The sequence below is a fragment of the Pseudonaja textilis genome, chromosome 2 (genome assembly GCF_049901715.1).
Source record: "Pseudonaja textilis isolate UNSWEBS1 chromosome 2, rPseTex1.2, whole genome shotgun sequence".
Taxonomy (NCBI): Eukaryota; Metazoa; Chordata; class Lepidosauria; order Squamata; family Elapidae; genus Pseudonaja; species Pseudonaja textilis.
The window spans coordinates 235,876,291-235,899,452 of NC_141991.1; the positions used below are offsets into that span (position 1 = coordinate 235,876,291).

Genomic DNA, 23,162 nt, shown 5'->3' on the forward strand with positions numbered 1-23,162 from the left:
CAGGATAGTGGGGACTGGAAGGATTTATATTCCTTGCAAATTATCAGCTGTCTGCAAGGAATGTAAATCCTTCCATTCCCCACTATTCTGTCAGAGCTGAAGAAGCTTCTTGGATGAGAAGGGAAATGTCTTCAAAAGAAAAAACAAAGTCCAGTTTGGGACTTACTGAATATAGTAACCTTTTTTTTTAACAGTGAGGTACTTTAATAAAATTTCTATTTAATGCAGAGGGAATGTTTTTCCTTTCTGTACTAATTAAGAATCATAATATATGAAGTTGATATGAGTTGAGTTGACAGAATAAATTTCCAGTATATCCTGGTAAGTTCTCTGGGTTTATCCTCTATTTCTTTTTCAGGTAAAGAAACAGTCACTGTATTGCCAGGTGCTTCATACTTCTCTAGTGATGAATCTTTTGCAATGATTCGAGGGTATGTAATGATCACTAACTGTCCAAGGCACTGCCCGATCTGGTAGTTGAATTTATTATTTAACCACCCCAAAAGGACTTCATACTTACCCATCCAAAAAGTCATGCAGTTGATAGATATTTGAGCTATATTAGCAACTCCAGCAGTTTTAAGAATTGTCAAACTAACTCCTCTTTATATAAATCCTTCTATTTTATGAACTGAGTTTTGTAGCATGGATGTTTTCATAACTAAATATGCAATGCCCGAAACTTACTTTCTTCTTTATTAAATGTTAACATTTGCTTGTTTATAACATCTGCTGATAAACGTCTCTGGTACCATGTCACCAGTGGTACTGGTAGGTTGGTTTTGGGCTTAGCAATTTGCATGAACCCAGTCGTTATGGTTTATGAATCATGGTTTAGAGTCCCAGCCAATTGTGATGTATTCAATTAATTAATGCCACATTTTAATCTATTACTGAGTTCTGACCGACATAGTGTTCTATAAATGTCTTTGGAACTTCAGTCTTACGCTTATTCAAATACATTTAAACAAGCAATTCTTTAATCTCACTGCTATTTAATTTTTCAACATCTTGAGAATTACAGTAACTAGTGTGACAGAATTCTGTGTGGTGTTGTTCTTCCAGTTGTGCACTGATGTTGTGCTTTGCTGTTTTAACAGGGGACATGTTGATCTAACTATGCTTGGGGCAATGCAAGTATCTAAACATGGTGATTTAGCCAACTGGATGATCCCTGTAAGTAATTTAATTTTATATTATTGCTGAGAGTAATCTGAAGTGCTGATATATATCTTTACTAAAGATGCTTTCTTAACATCTGCGTTTCAAAAAAAGTGCCAGAAAAAGGAGAATATAACTTTTGTATGCATGCTCAAATAAATGTTATACAGTTGAAACTCAAAAAATTAGAATATCGTGCAAAAGTTCATTTATTTCAGTAATGCAACTTAAAAGATGAAACTTATATATGAGATAGACTCATTACATGCAAAGCAAGATAGTTCAAGCTGTGGTTTGTCATAATTGTGATGATTATGGTTTCAACTGTAGTCATCTCCTGATTTGCTCAGAAGGGATCACAATATTATATTTGTCTTTTGTAACTGAATATTTCCATTAAAAATATAATGAAATCTAATCTAATAAGTCTAATGAAAAAGAAAAGGAAAATCTTGGTTCAACCTGTTTTGTATCATTGCCCTTCCCACTAGGGGCTCCTTAGTGTTGTTCCTAATTACAATATCAATTGATCACTCAGCTATATCATACAGTATAAACATAAAATGAAATTTTGAAAACTGTTATTTAGTTTCAGGCTGAGGAACCAATGATTCCAGATTCTGTGGGATGAGAATTCTGTCATGGTCATGATGGAAGTTGTAATCCAAGACATCTGAATCACAGAGTAGAATCAAGGATTTCATAATGAGAAGGGGCTAGTTAGATCCCTGCTGAATTGATCTTGTGGTTAGAAAGTTTTTTATAACATTCAGTCAAAATTTGATTGATTAATTTAAATCCATTTTTCCATGGAGGAAAGAACAGCTTTTGACCTTCTTTGTAATATCCATTCAGGTTTTTTAACAGTCCTATTTTATTATACCTCAATCATCATTTCTCAAGGCTTAATATACCCAGTTTCTTCAATCCATCTTCATAGGACTTAATATCTAATCCCGTAGTCTTCCTTCTTGCTCTTCTTTAAATTTGTTCCAGTTTCTCTAAATTCATTTTCAAAGATGTTACCCTGAATAGTACTTGGTGTAGGTGGGTCTGACTAAAGAGACTAAGAATAAAGTGGAATAATAATTAATTTTTTGTGATTTGAAAGTTATATTTCTGTTGATGCGGCCTAAACAAACATTATTATTTGCTTCCACACTACGGAATACAGAACAGAATAATAGAGAATTACACAGAGTTACATGTATTTGGTTTGTAACTGACTACTATTCTAAGATCTTCTAAGATAGGTTCTATTCTAAGATAGGTTCTATTACCAAATGAACTGAAGGTCTTCACGCTTCTCTCTTGTTAAACTTCATTCTGTTACTGAGGATACTTTTCAAGATAATTGTAAATGTTGTTTCTGTCTTCCGGGATTTTAAACTACCTGTAATGGAGAGGAATTTTGGGGGTTCTGAAGACCAAACTGATAAAACAACAGCACACAATAACCCAGCAAGTGAACCCGTTCAAATATTTTCATAATGTGATGCATTGACAGAAAGCATTGGTTTCTGTTACAGCCTTGCAGGGCCAATCATGTAAATGTTAACTAGATGACAAGCTAAGCAGAGATATAAATAGATCTCCTCTTTCCTTATTCACTTGCCTGCAAAAGATTTTTGATGAAAGGTTGGAATGCAACAACTTGTATTATAGTTTTATTGCAATAGCATTCAGAGTTCAACTATTTCACTGCCTCCAATAATAAAACTTCTGTGTGTGCAACTATAGTTAATCTTCTTAGGGTTAATTAAGGGTTTCAAAGAAAATGTAGCTGGCAATCTCTTGTGGCTATCAGCACATGGATATTTTTCTCTTCAGATGCTCTATTTCCCCTGAGAATTCGGCACAGGATAGACTAATTCTAAAAATTTGGTCCTCTACCTTTGATGGTCTTCCTTAACTCAGAGACTCTTCAATAGCTTTTTGGTCTTCCCTGGAAACCAAGGATCTTACAGTAGCCTCCCAACTAACATAGTTTACCTAAATCCAACTGCTTAAATCCACTTTAGTTTGTCACTTCTAATCCTCAGATACTTTCCCTATTAGCTCCTTATCCCAATTCAGCTTCTTCTCTCCACTTTTCCTGAGAGGCTCTTTCTTTGGGCATGGGTCTGTAAGCTGGTTTCTTGCCATTATTTTTTTCAGATTGAGTTTACAACCTCCAGGAACAGCTTGTCTCTCTGGGAAATCATATGGTAGGATGCAGAAAGTGTTTAGCTTCTACATCTGTCACATATCCATTTTTGTTTTATTTGCAATCAACATTCCCACCTTTTCTACATGCAAATCATTAACGAAAAATATTACAGATTAAAGGACCCCAGGATTAATTCTTGCATTATCCCGTTTGATAATGCAAGAATTTGATCAGGAACCATTGATGAACACTCTTTTAGGTATGCTTTTCAAGCTAGCTGTCAGGGTTCCACGTAATAAATCCATTGCAAGCAAGACTCTGAGGCAATTGAATTCCTCAAAGATTACTTTTTGGGAAATATCATATTGGCACATATCTGGTGAAAACTGACTCTGAAAACTCCCGTGATTTTCACCATATTAAAAGTAAAAGATTTTCTATTTTCTCAAAACAAACCATCGCATGATCCAATCACTGTGCAGTCCAACATCATTCTGCCTTCTTCTGATCAGGGGTGAGAATGTCCTTGGTTCCCAAGAGAAAGTATTTTGTTGGGGCTACAAAAATCCCTCTATCTCAAATCCCCACTCCCTGACCCTTAGCTCCAGTGTGGCTACACTGAAGCGGACAAAATGGCTTCTGTCAGGCCAGCTTCAGTGTTGATACCAGCTATGAAGTCATTTAATTATCATGCAATCTAGCCCACATTTAACTAGTTTCCTAATCAATATGTAATGAAGTATTTACTCAAATAGTCTGCTGAAATCAAGATAAATTATGTCTACTACATTGCTATAATCTGTTACAATCAAAAAAATGAAATGATTCTGTATTCCTTCATTAAGCTGACTAATATATAACCAGGAAATATAATTGTTTCAGCAGAATGTCTCGTTACCCTTTTATAATTTTATTATACAGTAGTCCTAAGTATGAAGCTTCTCCCATATTTGAGGGCTTCTTAGGACAAAGCTCTGATATATTTTCTCATTTTAAAAAAAACAAAGGAAAAGCATTGATTTGAATGCTTTGTTTATCAATTAAACCACATTTTATTCCTTGTTCAGCATTTTACCTATTTCCATACCTCATTGATTTCTTCCAGGCTGGCACTCAGCTATTCAGATTTAAATTTTAAGTGACAGGAGAAATTTAATCAATTTTCAGAGCTAAACAGATTCATTATAAAGAGAGGTGGGGAGAAATAAAGTTTAAAAATCCACTTGGCAGTTTTCTTCCTGCAAGAATTCTCTCTTATTACTGTGGAAGGCTGGAGTTAAGATTCAATAAATTTCTTGCTGTGAGCCAGCAATGTGTGATATTTCACTATTGGCAGTGAAGCCTTTTCACGCATCCTCATCTGACATCAGCTTAGCAATTCAGAAAAAAAGTGGGCTGTCTCACTCTCAAGGCTTGCCAAGGGAAGAATAAAGCTGCCTGATGATTTAGGCCCTCTGTGGTTTCCTTGAGATTTACCAGTAACAGTAACAGAACTTCAAGGGACCTTGGAGGTTATCTAGTCCAACCTCTCTTCACACAAGAAATCTATACTATTTCTGACAGATAGCTGTCCAGTCTCTTCTTAAAGGCCTAAACTGATGGGCACCCACAACTTCCGAAGGCAATTTGTTCCCCTGGTTGATTGTTCTGTCAGAAAATTGCTTCTTAGTTCTAGGTTGCTTCTCTCCTTGATTATTTTCAATTCATTGCTTCTTATTTTGCCTTCAGGTGCTTTGATGAATAAGTTGTGGCAGCCCTTCAAGTATTGGAAGACTGCTATCATGTCACCCCCCCTGGTTCTTCTTTTCACTAGACTAGGTATACCTAGTTCCTGCAATTGATCTTCATATGTTATAGCAAGGGTCTTCAAACTTGGCAAGTTTAAGACTTGTGGACTTCAACTCCCAGAATTCCTGAACTAACATGACTGGAGGAGGAATTCTGGGATTTGAAGTCTACAAGCTGTCTTAAAGCTGTCAAGTTTGAAGACTCCTGTGTTATAGCTTCATATGTTATAGTTATAATCATCTTTATTGTTCTTCTCTGAACTCTTTCCAAAATCTTAGCATCTTTTTTGTATTGGTATTCTAAGTATGATCTTACAAGGGCTTTATAAAGTGGTACTATTACTTTGCGTGCTCTTGATTCTATTAATGCAACCTAATATTGTATTAGCTTTTTTGGCTGCTGCTGCACATTGTTGGCTCCTGTTTAGATGGTTGTCCATGAGGACTCCAAGATCCCTCTCGCAGTTATTACTATTGAGCCAGGTTTCATCCAATCTGTACCTGTACATTTGGTTTTTCTTGTCTAAATGTAAGACCTTGCTTTTCTCCGATTTAAATTTCATTTTGTTGGATAGGGCCCAGTGAACAAGTCCATTGAGACTTGTTTACGGGTCTATCTAAACAAAACAAGCCTATCTAAAAACAAGTCTACCTAACAAACTATCTCAAATCTAAAATTATTTAACAAACTATCTATCTATCTAAAGTCTCTCTAAAAGCAAGTCTGTCCAAACAAAACTTTCTCAATTTTGTGCTTATTAGGTACATTAGGAGTAGAACTCCTATCATTCCCAGCTAGCATACTGATCACCTGTAAAAGCTATGACGCTGGGAATCAGACTTGCAGTCCTCATATAGTCGGGGCGAATTAGGTTGGAAAAGTCATATTTAAATTAATCTGTGATTTGGGTGTGAACAAAGGAGAGTTATTAGCTTTTCTTTATTCTTTTAATTTATATAGCTTCCCATTCTCATTGTATTCATTTAGTTTATATTGCTTCCCATTCCCATTTTGTATGACTCTAGTCAGCTTTTGACCAAATCAGTCTGCTTGTTGGATCCTTTTTTGTTTTTATGAATGTTGTCCAATATACAAATTCAACAAATTAGTATCAGAGACAAGGCCTTCTCGGGATAGCAGTCCTTGATTTATAACTACAGTTAGGACCAGAATTTATTTTGTTAAGCAATTTGTTTGTTAAATGAATCATCCCATATTGAACTCAATTTAAGTCCATTTTTACCATAGTTGTTAAACAAGTCTTGCTGTCATTAAGTGCATCACATGGTTGTTAAAATCCAGTTTACCCCATTGTCTTTGCTTGTGGGAAGCTGGCTGGGAAAGTTGTGGATTGCAGTCACATGATGGGACCATGCTGCAGCTATTGTCAGTGTGAGCCAGTTGCCAAGCATCAAATTGCAATCCTATGACTGTGGTGGTGGTGCGACAGTTGTAACTTTGAAGGTGTGTTGTAAGCCATTTTTTCAATGCCCTTGTAACTTTGAACTGTCATTAACCAAATGGTCATAAGTCAAGAAATACCTTTAATGGCCCTAAAACTAAACTCTCTTCTTAATGGAAATATATTTGTCTCTTTCATTATCTTTGTTTATGTGGTTAATGAAGACCAGATTACTCTCCCTGTATTGGTTTGTCCATATAAAGCAGGGATGTCAAACTCAAGGCCTGGGCCCAGATCCGGACCGTGGGGTGTTTAGATCTGGCCCGTGGGTCCACCCTGAAAACAGTGAAGGACCTGCTAGTGGTGCCTCTGCCAACGAAAGGGAGCTTGGAAAGGTCATGCATGGCGCTTCCGGGCTCCGTTTTGGGCCGCGACAGCCTCCTGCAACCCTCTGCCAGGGAAGACATTTTCAATGGTGGAAGGTTGCAGGGGGCCATCATGGCTCAAAAAGGAACCTCGATGAGTGATCTCAAGCTGGCCACGTCCCATGCCGCCCTGGAGATCAAACACAAACCTGATGCGGCCCTTAATGAAATTGAGTTTGACACCCCTGATATAAAGAAACAGCCTGAAGCTATGCAGATTTTTTATGCCTGACTGGTTTTTTTTAAAGCCTAATCTCTCTTGTTTAGCCATTGTCCCCAAATATTTTTCACTACAATTTGTGTCAACCTCAGCCATTTTAGGAAGAACAGGAGTGGTAATCCAAACTATTTGGGAAGGAATTTGACCGGGTAAGTCTGGTCTTATTCTTGCTTGAAAAGTTTTAGGATCCAGTCAGGTGCTCAAATACCTTTAAAAAGCCCAATTGCATATGGTGATATTTGCTTCTTTAAAAAAAAAAAAACCCATTTTTTTAAAAAAAGTATAAAATGCAAAAACGCAAAACAAAAAAGTCAAACGGAAAAGAGTAGGAAAAAAGCAAAATTGGGAAATATAAATGAAAGCAGAAAAGAGCTATAGAAAAAAAGGTAACTTCTGACTTTCCTCAGTATAGATAAAAACCTAAAAATCAATGACTTTTTGAACTAGAATAAACCATAACAAACAGTAATTCTATCATCACAAAGAAATTTAATAACCATAAGCCAATTTTAACCCAAGGTTAAAATTTCATTTCTTTCAAACAGTTTTTTAAAAAAATGAAGTAGAAATGAAGCTAAATCTTTAATAACAGAATAAGAGAGTTGGAAGGGATCTTGGAGGCCTTTTTATCCAATCCCCTGCTGAAGTAGGAAACCCTATACCATATAATTAAAGCAGTCAATTTCTCCATCTCTGCCAATTCTATTAATTTCACCAGCCATTCTTCCATTTTGGGTAAATGTGAGTTCTTCCATCTCTCTGCATATAGAGGCTTTGTCAGTGATATTTGCGTCTTCATTGGCATATCTAATGCCATTGTAATTTTTTTTTCATTTTAAGTTGTGTTCCATGTGCAGCATAATAGTGTGCTTAGGGCTTATTAATATTTATTACTTCCCTTCAACAGAAGTCTCCCACCATGCTTAAGGCACAAGTGAGTTGCAACTACCACTGGGAGCATCTGCTTGAAAGATATTAATCTAAATGTTACATTAAAAGTGAATTAAAGAAAGATTTGAGACTGCATTTATGTTTGCCATCTTTTCATGTGATCTTTATTGATAAACTTGTAAAATCAAGCCAGAAGCATAAGTGAAGCAGGTGGTATAGAATAAGCTTCTTGTTTAACCAAAATAATGATAAATATGATTTTCTTACTGACTCATTCATCCTCCTTACACAATCACATATTTGAATAGCCTGAAAGCAAAAGCAGGTTGGAGAAAAGAAGGTTGAACACAAATTAGATGTTGCAGATGGAAGGTTCCTATATTCCACAGGTTACATCTTTCATGAGCCCCTGGCTTGTCATCATTGTGATGGAAAGAAGACTGGGTAACTCTGGATTTTAGGGCCTCTGGATCTGGAGAACTTCCATCATTACTTCTGGATAGGGTATAGCTCCCCCAGACAAAATTGTTCCAAGTTCTGGGCATCTTCTTGGATTCACAGCTGAATAAACAAGTGGCAGCTGTGGCCAAGGAGAACTTTGTAACCAATCCAAATTTTGTGAGCCAGTTGTACCCTTTCCTGGATTGGGAGGCTCCGGTCATAGTAACTCATTCCATAACCTATTGCAATGCAAGTCTACATTGGGTGGTCTCGAAGAGCATTTGGAAAGTGCAGCTTCTCCGGAATGTGTTGGTGTGGAATGTTTTGAGTGAACCCACATTATGGCCCTATAACACTACTGTTATGTGACTGATTTCTAGTAAGGTTCTATGAGCAAGGTGCTTCAAGGTGCTTGAATTGTACAACACACAGGGCCGAGATACTTGTGGGACAAAGTGCCTTTGGTGATTTGCAATCACCATCAGAGTGAGCAGGTGAACAAATGTTGGTCCCTTCTGTTAAATGCTGTCATCCCTTGGGACCAAGGGGACAGGCCTTCCTTTTACAGCACCTGCCCTGTGGAATGGCTTCCTTCCTGAGGTTCAGATGGTCCCAACACTGAGGGCCTTAAAAACCCTGATTCTTCCCTCAGTCCCAAGGGCAAGGAAGTAAGGTCTGCTATCTGCCTTGTGATGATTGAGAGTTTCTTTTTTTGCCTAATGTGTCTCATTGGTGTGTATTTCTGTTTTCATTCTTGCCAGTCACCTAGGATTATTTGATTAAGGTGGGTGCCCATACACATAACCAATTTTTGAGGCATGGATAATTGGGCTCTGTCCACTCAGATGCGCTGACTTCTTTTTAAACATCTTACTTGTGACTAGGAGCTGTTTATATCATATTCTGAGACCAGCCTTGCTGATTCTAGGAATCAACCCAACCCTGGAAATTACTACCTCTTCTGGAATGCATGTTGCTTCTGTAGGCTTCACACAGCTACTGCAGCTGTCTTTTTCTGGTACCTGTTGTTATTCTCAGCTCTTTCTCTAGTAGATTGTTCATTTCATCAATTTATTAACCACCTTGATCACTGGGATAGCTATAGGAAGCATACACAAATTAATGATGCATAAAGCAGCAGAAGTGTCACACCAACAATACTATAAAAATGGTCACTGAGCAGGATTCCAGATCTTTTTGTTCCAGGCCTGCTGGGAAAGTTATGTCTTTGTGGTTCTTCTGAAAACCAACAGAGAAGGGGCCATATGGGCTTTGGGGAAAAATGCCTTTCTCCACACAGAGCTGCCACTGAGAACTTACAGATAAAATTCTTTAACATATTGGTTCCAGGGCATGCTGACTCTTCTAGGTCTTACTGGATGTCAGAAACTTTAGAAAAGTCTCACAGAGCACTTTCCCCCCAGAATTTTGCAGGTTACTGAACTTTCTTTGCCTTAAAGAGTCATTCAGTGTCTTTAATCTCTTTTAATATTATACCTTTACACATGGATTTCCTTTCCATAATGCTTATGTAAACATTTCCTTAGCTAAGTAACATTAAGTGAAGTATTGCTTAAGCTGTTACAAATACAGGTAGTCCTCAACCAGAGACCATAATGGGGCTGCCCATTACTGTTGTATGTCATGATGATCATAAAGCAGATCATCCATGTGACCAACCCAATTTTACGACCATTTTTCCAGCAAGTTGTTAAGCACATGCTGTGGTCATTAAGCAAATTCATTGTTCACTATGGAGTGTTTTTGCCCCAAACCAGAAGTAAATGCTGGTTTTAGGCAAAAACATTAATCAGGTTCATGTGATCACGGGATGCTGCAAACAGCCATAAATGCAGGCCAGTTGCCCAGTGCTCAAGATGCAGAATTTCAAAACCAGGTTGTAAGTACATTTTGGGATGGTCGTGGTAACTGTGAACAAGTGGCAAGTTGAGGACTATCTACAGTATGATGCTTAATTGATAGGAAGGGGGTCCATCATACTGAAGTCCAGTCCATCTAACTAAAAGTTTGGGGCTGTTGAACAGATTCAGAATTTTGAGTTCATGCTGTGGAACTTCCAAGATGGCTGCTGGAATGGTATCTCCAACAACACATCCCTGATTGACCAGAAAGCAAATTGGTGAGGTTGCTTCTTTCCAGCTTCCCAGGGTGATGGGAATTAACATTTGGTAATGTTAGACAAGCCCCATGCTATTAAACATCCTACTTTAAGAGCAAAATATTAAGAGGTGGAAGATAGACAAAGTGATAGACAACATCTTCCTATGGACTTATCAATATTAATAACAAAGAGTAACGTTGCTGATAAATGCGGCAATGTAAGTAAATTACCAAACCAATGACTGATACTCTGAGGCTATTAGTCAGTGAATCCAAAATAATAAATCTGGCAAACATTCTTTAGGGAATATGTGAATATATGGAAATGTCACTTCTTACTTTTATTTGCTCTTCTGGTTCGGAAGATGACTTACGAAATACTTGCTTCTGAGAACTGCTTTTCTTTAGCAGAAAACTTTATTATCACTCTTGCCTTACATGGTTTTGAACCTTTTCATCTCTTTGCCTTTTAAAGCCGCCCTCAAAGATATTCTAATCTCTCAGTATTCGACTTCGGAATGCTTTGAAAGAACACTAACATTAACGAAGTTGCTATTTCCAACTCCTTTTTTTAGCTCAAGCAACAGCATTTGCCCATTGGTTATCTATATTCTTTAAATTTTACAGAGAATTTTCTGTTTGGAAAATACTTGCTTTCAGCCTCCTTAGAAGAGGGCCAGTGCTTGATTACTGGTTTCTAAGCTTGCAAAAATAACATATTGCCAATGCCTTTTTTTTTTTTGATACAGTTATTTTGATTTTCTTCCTGGGAAGGAAAATATAAATAAATCTTGCTTAACAACTTTTAAGTACTGGTACACACTGAAAAGTGTTCTTTCACTCTTCCCATCTCTTTTAATCAGCAAATCCACCCACCCCTTGTATTCCCTTTCCTATCCCTTACATTTGAACACCCAGAATTGATTTTAAGCATCCACAGGATAGAACTCAGGAATAAAGGAGAAAATTGATTATACATATAATATGTTGGGATGATACCAGCATCATAATATGAAAACCTGGAATCCATCAATAAAATGTAAGCACAACAAAAAAGCAGTAGAGTGAAATCAGTTTAAAGTGAAATGTCTATGTTCCTCAAATCAACACCTAACAAGATTAATATAAACTTGTCTGTTTTTATTTAAAATCAATGACATTTTGAGCTGACATCTTGACTGTACTGCTGGTATAAATTGGCAGATACACCGAGCCTTCAAGCAAACAAGCAAATCTTGGATTATGTATCTCAAATGTGAAATTATATCTGCTTTAAAACAATAAAAAGTTTTTCATTTGCATATTGACCTTGCTTCCTTATATTGAAATGTGTCTTATTAGTGACCCATTGTTCTTGGTAATGAAGGATGGATTGAGTCAAAGGGAACACTCTTATATTTGCAGGAATTAACCTCGAAAAACAAAAACTTTTGATATATTTGTATTTTAATTCTTTCCTTCCTTCCTTCCTCCCTCCTTCTTTCCTTCCTTCTCTCCCTCCTTCCCTCCCTCTCTCTCTCTCTCTCTTCCTTCCTTCCTTCCTTCCTTCCTTCCTTCCTTCCTTCCTTCCTTCCTTCCTTCCTTCCTTTCTTTTTCCAGGGCAAGATGGTGAAAGGAATGGGCGGTGCCATGGATTTGGTGTCCAGCTCAAGAACTAAAGTAGTAGTGACTATGGAACACTCAGCAAAGGTAAAAATATATAGGGAGAGTGAAATTGTGTGTCACTTCTATATATGTTTATATCTTGATAGCTATTCCTTGTGTATTCTATTAATTCCTTATGTAGAATAGAATAGAATAGAATAGAATAGAATAGAATAGAATAGAATAGAATAGAATAGAATAGAATAGAATAGAATTCTTTATTGGCCAAGTGTGATTGGACACACAAGGGATTTGTCTTGGTGCATATGCTCTCAGTGCACATAAAAGAAAAGATACATTCATCAAGAATCAAGAATCATCAGGTACAATAATAGTCATAGGGTACAATAAGCAATCAAATCATGCTAGGAGACAGTCAATATAAATTGTAAGGATACAAGCGAGAAAGTTACAGTCATACAGTCACAAGTGGGAGGGGATGGGTGATAAGGAATGATGAGAAGATTCAGTCTGTCCTGTTGGGTTGCAGAACCAAACTAGATAGTTATAGAAGTGCAGATGACAGACTCAATAATTCCTCTGTAGAATTGTATCAGCAGCTCCTTGGGCAGTTTGAGCTTTCTTAGTTGGTGCAGAAAGAACATTCTTTGTTGTGCTTTTTTAATGACCTTTTTGATGTTAGGTGTCCATATTAGGTCTTGTGATATAGAGGAGAGAGGTGTGTTAGCTTGTTGTAGTCAAAAAATCAGGAGGAGTCTAGAAATCATTTTTCCAATTAACAAATATTAAACATTTCCTTTAATTACTATGAGAAGTGTAGCAAAAATACTTCATGACTGTTATGATAAATTGGTGAAGTATAACATAGATAAATCATTACTATACGAGGAAAAGTAGTTTTATGACTTCCAATGTTGAGGCTTCAAAGTCAAAATTCTTATTTGCAATCATGCAGGTGAAACTTGTGCCAGTGTATACACAAGGACTGTGATTGCATGGTCATGACCATCATCTTTAATTTGATCTTTGCTTTTTATTTATTTATTAGATTTACAGTATATGGCATTCATCTTGTTCAAAGCAACTCTCGATGCCTTTTCACATGGTTATATTATGGTGGATATCTTCTTGACTATTTTAACTACGCTCTGTATACATTGGAATGAATTAGAATGAAGTAATCATTTTCTATAGTAAAAAGAAAAGGACAGAACGAAGAATGTTTCAAAGAGTTTAAATTAAAAAAAGAGGTGATATATAGCAGCTATAAAGAAGAGTTAATAGTACTGCAAAATTCCACACAATGATCACTGATTAAAGCTTGCAAAGTACCTTCAGGTTGCTTTTTAGAATACTTAATCCAAAAGAGCAATAAGATTGGAAAGCAGAAGTGGAGAACTATTAACAAACCTTACCTGTAACTGAGCAGTTACTAGTAAAAGTATGAAACTTTTTCAGGCAACCAGCAAACAGATTAAAGTGTTCATAATTAGAAGGCATCGTTTCTTTTTCTCATTTTAAATGTAATATGGTATCAATCACTATTAACATATGACTAGTTACATGATATAATCACATCACATTCATGGTATAAACTGCATTATTTCTGGGATCAGTCTAAATAAAATGAAATAATAATAGCGATTGAAAAGCAGAACTGAAGGAAAGAAACATGCTGAAAAGGAAATAAACAATTCAAGCTGGAAGAAGCTACAGGAAAATATTTGATCCCTGGACTACTGCTATCCTTTTGTAGGCAAAGATGTTTCAATATGACCTTAATGTAAGATAAATAAAGTTGGCTCTGTAATGATAGTATAATATAAATACTATTTATAGATACATATAGTATACTATAAGTACATAATATAAATACTGTATATACCATAAGTACATATAATACTTGAGAATATTCCACCTATTAATGCAGTCATATGTAATGTAATAATTATTTTGTTCTGCTGGTATGAAAACAAATTATAGCTTTGAAGTACTTCTAGATCAGGGGTGTCAAACTCAAGGCCCATGGGCCGGATCCAGACCATGGAGTGCTTAGATCTGGCCTGCGGGGCTGCCCTGGAAACAGCAAAGGACTGTGCCTCTGCCAGTGAAAATGGAGCTCGCGAGGGTCACGCGCAACCCTCTTGAGCTCCGTTTTTGCTGGCAGAGGGTTGCAGGATGCCATTGCAGGGAAAAATGGAGCTTGGGCACCTGTTTTTGCTGGCAGAGCGCTCAGGCCACCACAGGAGCCTGAGACTAACTGAAGAGTTGTATTGTATTTGTAGCATTTGAAAAGTAATGTGCTTCTGATTTTGAAGCAAGTAGGACTCTTGAAATATGATGATTTATTGGAGTGAAATATGTATTTTGTTGCAGGGCAATGCCCACAAAATACTGGAAAAGTGCACTTTGCCGATTACCGGGAAACAATGTGTGGATCGCATCATAACAGAAAAGGTAAAGTAGTTGGTTTGGTTACTTTTAGCTTATTTCCTTTCTCACAAAACCTAAAGAATTTAGGAGAGGGCAGTCTTATTATCTTCATAACAAACCTGCAAGACAAAGCAGGCAATAAATTGCCTAAGATAAGCCCTTGAATAATAATCAAATATTGTTTTGTTCAAATGAGCATTTTTATCTTGGTCTCAGAAGACAAGGCCCAATGCCTGCATTTGTGTTATTTTTGGTTCAACTAATAAGAGGAAACAGCCTGAAGATTAGAATTAATATATAGAAATGTATATCTAAAATAATAGTCTCTTCATTTTTTTCTTTCCAACTCATGTCTGCCTCCACCGTGTAAGCTTACTGAGAAGGAGAATTAAAGTCTTTTCAACTGGAGCTGTCATTCAGGCTAGCAGGCTATTGCTTCAGGGTGCCTAATTATTTATGGCTTGGCAGATTTTGGCTCTGCTGGCTCAGAACTATAATCCCAGACCACCTGTGGGGCTCTTGGCTGGAGAATACAGATTTCTGACTGGTTCAATGGTGGGACAGCTAAAGGATTTGAGATCTATTTATTTTTGTGTGATTTTCCATTTTCCTACAGAGCTTCTTTTCCCCACCTGGCTCCAGTTTTCTGGGAAAATATTAGACTGTTCTGCTGAATTAAACCTTTCATTAATGCTCTGTAGTGTTTATCAACAGGTTTCAAGGACTATAATACTCCTTTTTCATACCGTATGATAGCAATCTGTTATCATCTCACTGTTGCCAGGCTATACCATCTACAAATTGTTGGTGAGGAACAGGGAAGGATATCTTGATAGTTGTGCAAAAAAGCTCTTGGCAGTTTAAAAACCAGCCTGTCAAGGAAATAACTGAGTTTAGCACTTCCTTCCACTCTTCTGGTTTTTACATACTATGAACTTAAATATAATGTAATTACTTTCAGATACTTAACTCTGTTTCGTCTGGTTGGCCGCCCATGCTTACTCTCCCCACCAAGCAATTAATAGTGACATCATCTGGCAACAAGTACAGTATGTCCTATGAGTTTGGGAATTGTAGTATCAACACCAGTTTTCTTGAGTGAGTGAATTGCTTATGCTGCTTTTAAAGTAGGTGGAAGGAAAATCATAAGTGTAGGAAAACAGAGGAACAGGCAACCATACATCAGGACTCGAGAGCGGGGATTGGTTTTCAGAATTTGAATCAACTTTCTAGGTCAGCAGAGTTTTACATTCTAACTAAACCTCTTTACAACTTACTTCAATCCTTTAGGCGGTTTTTAATGTCGATAAGAAAAAAGGACTGACGCTGATTGAGATCTGGGAAGGCGAGTCTGTAGATGAGATTAAAAAATGCACCGGTGCTGACTTTACTGTAAGTCTCTAACTAGTTAAATATAGAGGAGAAATAAATTGCTAACGAAGACAGGATTCTCTTAGTCCCTTACTCTTGGCCTAGTGCGGGGGTGTCAAATTCTATTTCATTGAGGGACGTATGAGGGTTGTGTTTGACCTCGGGGGGGGTTGGGGTGGGTGTGGCCAGCTTGACATCACTCATGTCAGGGGCGCCTGTGGTGGCCCGCACACTCTGCCAGCGAAAATAGGCTCCCAATCTCCATTTTGGGCTGCGACAGCCTCCTACAACCCTCTGCCAGGAAAAATGGAGCTCTGTTTTTGCCAGCAGAGGCACTGTGGCCAGTCCTTCACTGTTTCCAGGTCAGTCCCACAGGCTGCATCTAAGTACCGCCTTGAGTTTGATATCCCTGGCCTTGTGCAATGCAGGCTGTGGCCTTTCAAACATGAATGACAAAGGTTAACAGTTGATATAGTACTGGGTTTTTAAAAAAGTCCAGTGGTGATATAACTTTTCCAGACTAAGGGGAGGAAAGTAATTTATCTATTTCAGTTTTTTAGAAAAGATGGTTAATTGGCTTGACTTAGAGTGAGTCAATCTTCTGGCAATATTATAATGTTTCTGTACAGTGTTGTCTTATGATTGCATGTTTTTTATTACATTCATATGATGCTGTGAAACAAGATTCTAGTAACTGATGATTATAGGAATATAAACATGTTTAAAATACATAAAAGTAGCAGATTGAGCTGGGTAGCAACATGGATCAACATCCCCACTTTCTGGCACTATTTTATAAACTGTGGGTTCAGCAACTAAAGTCCCAAGCCTCAGATCTGGCCCAACAAGACACAACAGCTTCTTGGCCTGCAGCTACAAACTTACAGGCAAAAACAGGAGGGGTCTTGGCCTTAATGAGTTGCTGAAAGTTTACCAGTTTTGATCCTGTGTGTTTACCTAAAAATCGTATTCCTTTAAAAATTGATGCTACCCAAGGCTGTAGGCCTTTAAATGTCAATAATATGTTCCATCAAGCCATTAATTAAAAAACCCCATAGTTTTAGGACTACCCTTCTTTTTAAGATTTTATGTAACAATGTATTAGTTGTATGCTTTTGTGGAGAGCAATATCTTAGTGATAGCCATGAGATCTTGCCATGCATTCTTACAAACAAGACCAGAAAGAATCATTTCCTAAATTGCACTAATATGCTGAAATATCTAAATTAAATTCTTCAGGGAAACACAGAGCATGGTAAAAATCATAACACACAATTATGCTCTAGAAAATTAAATGGAAACAGTGGAATAAATGGTCTTAAACTGGATTAGTTTAAACATAAACTAAACATTAAACCCAAACCCATAAATCCAGTCGTGTTCAGTCCTTTATTTGCTTATACCTAATGGACAGAATCTTGCCAAACTAAAACCATAACTTTCTCACCTATTAAATATATAGTATCTTGAGATTCTAGGGTGGTTACCTTGAATCTCTGGGAAAAAAAATTGATGGCTTGATAGAACACATTATTGACATTTAAAGGCTTACAGCCTTAGCATAAATTTTTAAAGGAATATGACTTATAGGAAGAAAACACAGGATGAAAATTCTCCCTCATTTCTGCAGGTACGCATTCCATCACAGCTAGAAAGATCTGGAAAGGGTAGACAAAGCTGCCTGTGACTTTGGCCTAATTTCAGTCTTTCTACCTACTCATCCATTGGAAGAGATCAATCAAACCTCTCTGTTAAAAGCTCTTTGTCTCAATTCGATGCCTACTGTTTATGGGTAGGAGTGGGGAGACAACATGTCAGAAAGAAAAAAAAAGGGTGTGACAAATAATGACACCAGTGTTGGCTGAAGGCCTATTGACTGCTTGTTTCAGACCATGTGGTCTTTGCCAGACTACTGCTGAGAGAAGACAAGAGAAGTTTGCCCACACATTTGCTATTTAAGCTTATGTATTTTAAGTCCAACTGAACTCAGTAGGATTTTAATGGAAGAGAACAGAAACCAATCTACACATGGATTAACTTCATCAATCTAGTATCCTCCAGATGTGTTGGACCAACTCCCAGAACTTTTGTTCTAAACATTTGGAGGGCACAAAGTTGAGGAAAGCTATTGGAAGCTTTTTGTTTGCTTCAGAAAAGGGAGATAGTTGTTCATAACTGATGTATAATAATCAATGTATACATTTATTTCTGTTCTGTTCTGCTGAAATACATGGACATCAGTATGCGCTAGAACTTTTATTGCCTCCAGCCCTTAACATTTCTCATGTCGTGATTACATTGTTGTGTAGACACCAATCTTATTTGATTAAAGACAGATGATGACATTTTTTTAAGAGTTGAAAGCGATTTGTGACACGACAGCTTTGGTATTAGGGCAAACCAGGAATTGAAAGAGAAAACATAAAATCTTGCTGGGTCTGTTTTACCTTTGAGAATTACTTTGCCACATCCAAATCAGAGTAGTAGAATGAAAATGTAGGTGTGAGACTATACTCACACCAGACATGGGATGCTGTGCTTTCTAATCCAGACCTGGTTGAAATCAGAAAACACTCAAGAATCTATGGGACTCTGTAAATAAACATATGGGCGATATGGGGCGCTTTCTCCCACTCTGCCAAAAATGAGCACTGGCCCATCATTCAAGGTCTTTATTTTTAATTATTTTATTCAACATTGTTGTTTTTGGTAATTGCTCTTGTCTTCATTCTTGAATCCTTTTTCTCATGAAAAATAGAATTTTCACAGTACTTTTTGAGTGTTTGAAATAGTGTCCAATAAAACTGTTCATTATTATGGCAGATGGTTTCTGGATACTGGCGGCTTACCTTAAATTTTGCTCCATCATCAATTTGTAGTAGCTGATATCAAACTAATCTCTTATGATACAATGGAGTATTGAAAAAAAATGAACTCTGCAAATGCAAAAGCTATTTGTCTAAATTAATAAACACATCCCAACTTGAGCATCCTCCAGGTTAAGGCACTTCAACTCTGCAGTGCCTTTTTTGTCTGGGGAATGCAGGAAGTTAAAGTCCACATAAGGGTTTAGTTTAGAAGGACCAAATTCCAAACCCATAGATATAGAAGATAGAATTAGATGTAAGCATTCACAATATGCTCATTGTTTCCCATAACGTGTGTTTGTTCTGCCAGTTCATATACCTGAAAAGGCAAGGTTTTTCCCTCCTATTTATATGAGGGTTCTAAATTATTTTTTAGTACTCCAATCCAGCATAATATTTCTAAGTTGTTTTGGTCCCATCAGTATTCTTAGATCAGGGATCTTCAAACTTGGCAACTTTAAGACATGTGAACTTCAACTCCCAGAATTCCTCCTCCAGTCATGTTAGCTCAGGAATTCTGGGAGTTGAAGTCCACAAGTCTTACACTTTCCAAGTTTGAAAAACCTTGTCTTAGATAATAAAAAAGCAAGTGACTGCAGTGCAAGGCTTTGTTCAAAAGTGTAAGAGTTGTGAGCTTCCTGCTTCATGATACCATAATCTATTCTTGTTTCTCCTCTCCTTCTCTTTTCTGGAAAGTTGAAGTTGAGACTCAGATTTTTATTGGTGGCAAAAACATTGTGTTTTCTTTGTCATGTTATCACCACTATAAGCACTGAAGAGTGATAGTCACTGGCTGCAATCAATAACTATTTCAGAGAGCTGCAGCAATGCTGGTAATTATCTGTCAATTCATTTTTCTCTCTCCTTTCTTAACAGGTTTCGCCAAACCTCATGCCAATGAAGCAGATTTGAACCTGAAATTTAGAGTGGTCCTTTCTTCCATACTTCCAGGGAAGGGGAATCAAATGTCTGTTTTTGCATTTATGCATTATTCAGAGGTCTTTGTAAAGCAGTTTTTATTTAAATAGTCATCAAGCTGACTTGTCAACATTTACTTGTATGCAACAATACAGTACAGTTTCCAAATTCAAAATTTCATTTGGTACTTAGATATTTTTAATTAGAGTATTGTAGGTTTGACTGTTAATAAACAGTAGTAGAGAAAATGACTCAGTTAAGATTATCATTCTCTTGTCTTCTAATGCTGAAATATGCACAAACTTTTCCAAACAGATGAAACTGCAGTTAAGTTATAGTTAACAACTTCAGAATAATCCAGCCATTTTCAGTGCCTCTGAATGTGTCCAGGGCCATATATGACTCCTTTTATGCTAATGTTACTTTTACATGCAGAAAAGCAATTTGAGGGTGCCTGTATACTAGCTACTATGGTACTACCACTATTACACAGACACGAACACAGATCTGAATACAAATAGACACATATTGTTTGCTAAAAATTTGTGAATCATCAGAACTTTGGATATTTAGACACTGTATTTTCAGGGTTGCATTGCTAAAAGACTACACAGGGCTGTTTATATCTCTGATAAAAAGGAAGCATTTACTCATCCTGTGAAGTACAAATATGAGTTTAGATGACTGGAGCATATATTTGCTTGTTGAGATCTCAGAACCCCCAAAGTCTAGAATTCTTGTTTTCAAAATTTGCAGTAATATATGGATTTTGTTCTGTGTAACATATAAGCACTTTCTGATGGGTTATCCAGTAGCACTTACTGGCAGGATAAAATGTGCAAGATAAATTAGGGAAAAAATTGCTTAATTTGTAGGAATAATACTGGCTACAACATCTGTCAGTCCCTTAGTTGGATTGGTTTGGCACAGAAATGTGTTTATTTAACTGCCAATGTACAGCCCTGAATTGTATAAAAATATACAATGAATTGTTCATCTTGCACATACCAGAAGCTTTGTTGCAATGGAACTTTGTCATGATGCAGTTACAATAACTTTCTTTTTACTAATCTTATTTATTCAGCTGCACCTATTCATACATTAATGTGTGGATTCCATATTTTCACTAATACCAAAAATTAATTGTTCACATAGATTTTTAATTACATAAATCTAGGTGCTATTTGGAATTTGACTTTTTCCTTTAGATTTTCATATAATAGCAGATAGCACCTGCTTTTTTCTCTTGATCTGAAAGATTAAAAAAAAAATCTCAGGTCAAAGCTTCTTTCCTCATTTCTTTCTTTCCTACCTAAGCACTGATTGCAGAAGCATTACAGCTTGGCCAGATCTTTAGCATTCCAGTGAGATACATCCCTGCCTTTTTATGTGACAGTGCAAAGGAATCGGGTTGGTTTTCAGTGACCAGTACCTATTTGGGAGTGCAATTGGATGTAGATCTTTTTTTTCTTCTTCTTCCCAAGAAGTCCTTCTGATCTGAAATGCAGAAATTAGAGAGCAACATCTAAGCAAAGATTTTGGGTGATGAGAGCTGAACTTAATTTATGTGTGATATGGGAACCTTTGAATGCCTGCTTATGGACCAATAAGCAGCTTGTGATATTTTTTTCCCTTGGGAAAGTGCTTCTAAACTTGGCAACCTGAAGATAGACAGACTTCAACTCCCAGAATTCCCTAACCAGCATGGTGCTGGGAAATTCTGGGAGTTGAAGTCCACAAATCTTCAAGTTGCGGAGGTTGAGAAACACTGTTCTCAGGAGGAACAGGCATTTTGCAGCAGGAGAAGACTGTTTAGGGGAAAAACATAAGAAATGCTGAAAGTTATTAAGAATAGGTAGCACTTCTGGCCTCTCTTTATTCTTTTTTTCTCTTAGGTATTAATTTATATTAGTTTTTCTATTCTATTTTTAACATTTAATAAAGTTGTGCAAAAAAAAGTTTCAACTGAACCCAGACATTATTATGAAACCAATTTTGAAGGCAAGTTCAAAGGAAGCAATCTGTACACCAGGTATTATTAGCAGGACGCAGTGGTGGCTTTTTACCATAGTTTGATAGTAGTACCAAACCCTAGAGGCACCAATAGGAATGAATAATTTGCAGAAAAATTTGAATTTATTATTGTCCAAGTCATCTGGAGATTTGGGAAAGGTGCATATGTGAGTTCATCCCCTAGTCTGGTCCACCGGTTTATCCAGGGACCCTTCCTGATTGTACACCTAATATAATAGTATTTCTGCCCTTCAGTAGAAAGTTTCTTTATTGGCCCTTCTCTTTCATGCCTTGTATTTGTCAAATATTTCACTCTGCCCACTGATAAGGAATAAAAGTGAACTGACTAATGAATGTGCTGTATACTGTATGCAAAATCTTTTAGATGTAACTTTCAAAATAATAAAAACAAAACACAGAATGGCTGTGTAGTGCTCTGTTAAGTATGAACTTGCATGGTGGAAATGCTTATGCCTTGCATCCAATCCAGCTCCTCTGATTCAGGTTTAATAGCAATAGTACTTAGACTTATATACTGCTTTATACTTTATACTGCCCTCTCTAAGTGGTTTAAAGAGTCAGCATATTTTCTTCAACAATCTGGGTCTTCATTTTACCAACCTTGGAAGGATGGGAGGCTGAGTCAACCTTGAACTGGTTAGGATCGAACTCTTAGCATTAGTAGAATTAGCCTGCAATACTGCATTCTAACCACTGCGTCACCATGTCTCTTAAAAAACATATTTGATTTGATTTGATTAATTTGATTTGTCAATTGCTTACAAGATAATAGGTATAAGTATATACATAGTTATGAATACATGAAATGGTACATATAAGAAAAATAAAAGAAATAGGACAGGGATGGTAGGCACGTTGGTGCGCTTATGCACGCCCCCTACAGACCACTTAGGAAAGGGGTGAGATCAATACTTGGGGTTTGGGGAAGAAATCACAGAGTCAGGTAGAGTATTCCAGATATTGACCACTCTGTTGCTGAAGTCGTATTTCCTGCAATCAAGTTTGGAGCGGTTAACCTTGAGTTTGTATCTATTGTGTGCTCTTGTGTTGTTATGGTTGAAGCTGAAGCCTTCATTGACAGGTAAGTCAGGTAACCTTGAGTTTGTATCTATTGTGTGCTCTTGTGTTGTTATGGTTGAAGATGAAGCCTTCATTGACAGGTAAGTCATTGCAATGTATGATTTTATATACCATACTTAGATCAGACCGAAGACGGCGTAATTCAAGGTTTTCTAGGTCTAGAATTTCAAGTCTGGTGGCATAAGGTATTCTACAACGAGTAGAGGAGCGGAGAACTCTTCTTGTGAAATATTTCTGGACTTTCTCAACTGTGCTA

The 23,162-nt window shown here is 37.0% G+C and overlaps 1 protein-coding gene across 1 annotated transcript in view; it reads left to right on the forward strand.

The window, feature by feature from the left end:
* The window catches only part of OXCT1 (3-oxoacid CoA-transferase 1), a 65,889-nt gene extending 43,663 nt beyond the window's left edge, over positions 1 to 22,226 (forward strand). The window contains exons 12-17 of the mRNA XM_026716103.2: positions 359 to 431; positions 1,101 to 1,176; positions 12,198 to 12,287; positions 14,580 to 14,660; positions 15,927 to 16,028; positions 19,751 to 22,226. Coding sequence (XP_026571888.1) covers positions 359 to 431; positions 1,101 to 1,176; positions 12,198 to 12,287; positions 14,580 to 14,660; positions 15,927 to 16,028; positions 19,751 to 19,786 — 458 coding nt within the window. The 3' untranslated portion in view covers positions 19,787 to 22,226. The remainder of the gene's footprint in view (positions 1 to 358; positions 432 to 1,100; positions 1,177 to 12,197; positions 12,288 to 14,579; positions 14,661 to 15,926; positions 16,029 to 19,750) is intronic.
* The last annotated feature ends 936 nt before the right edge of the window (positions 22,227 to 23,162 follow it).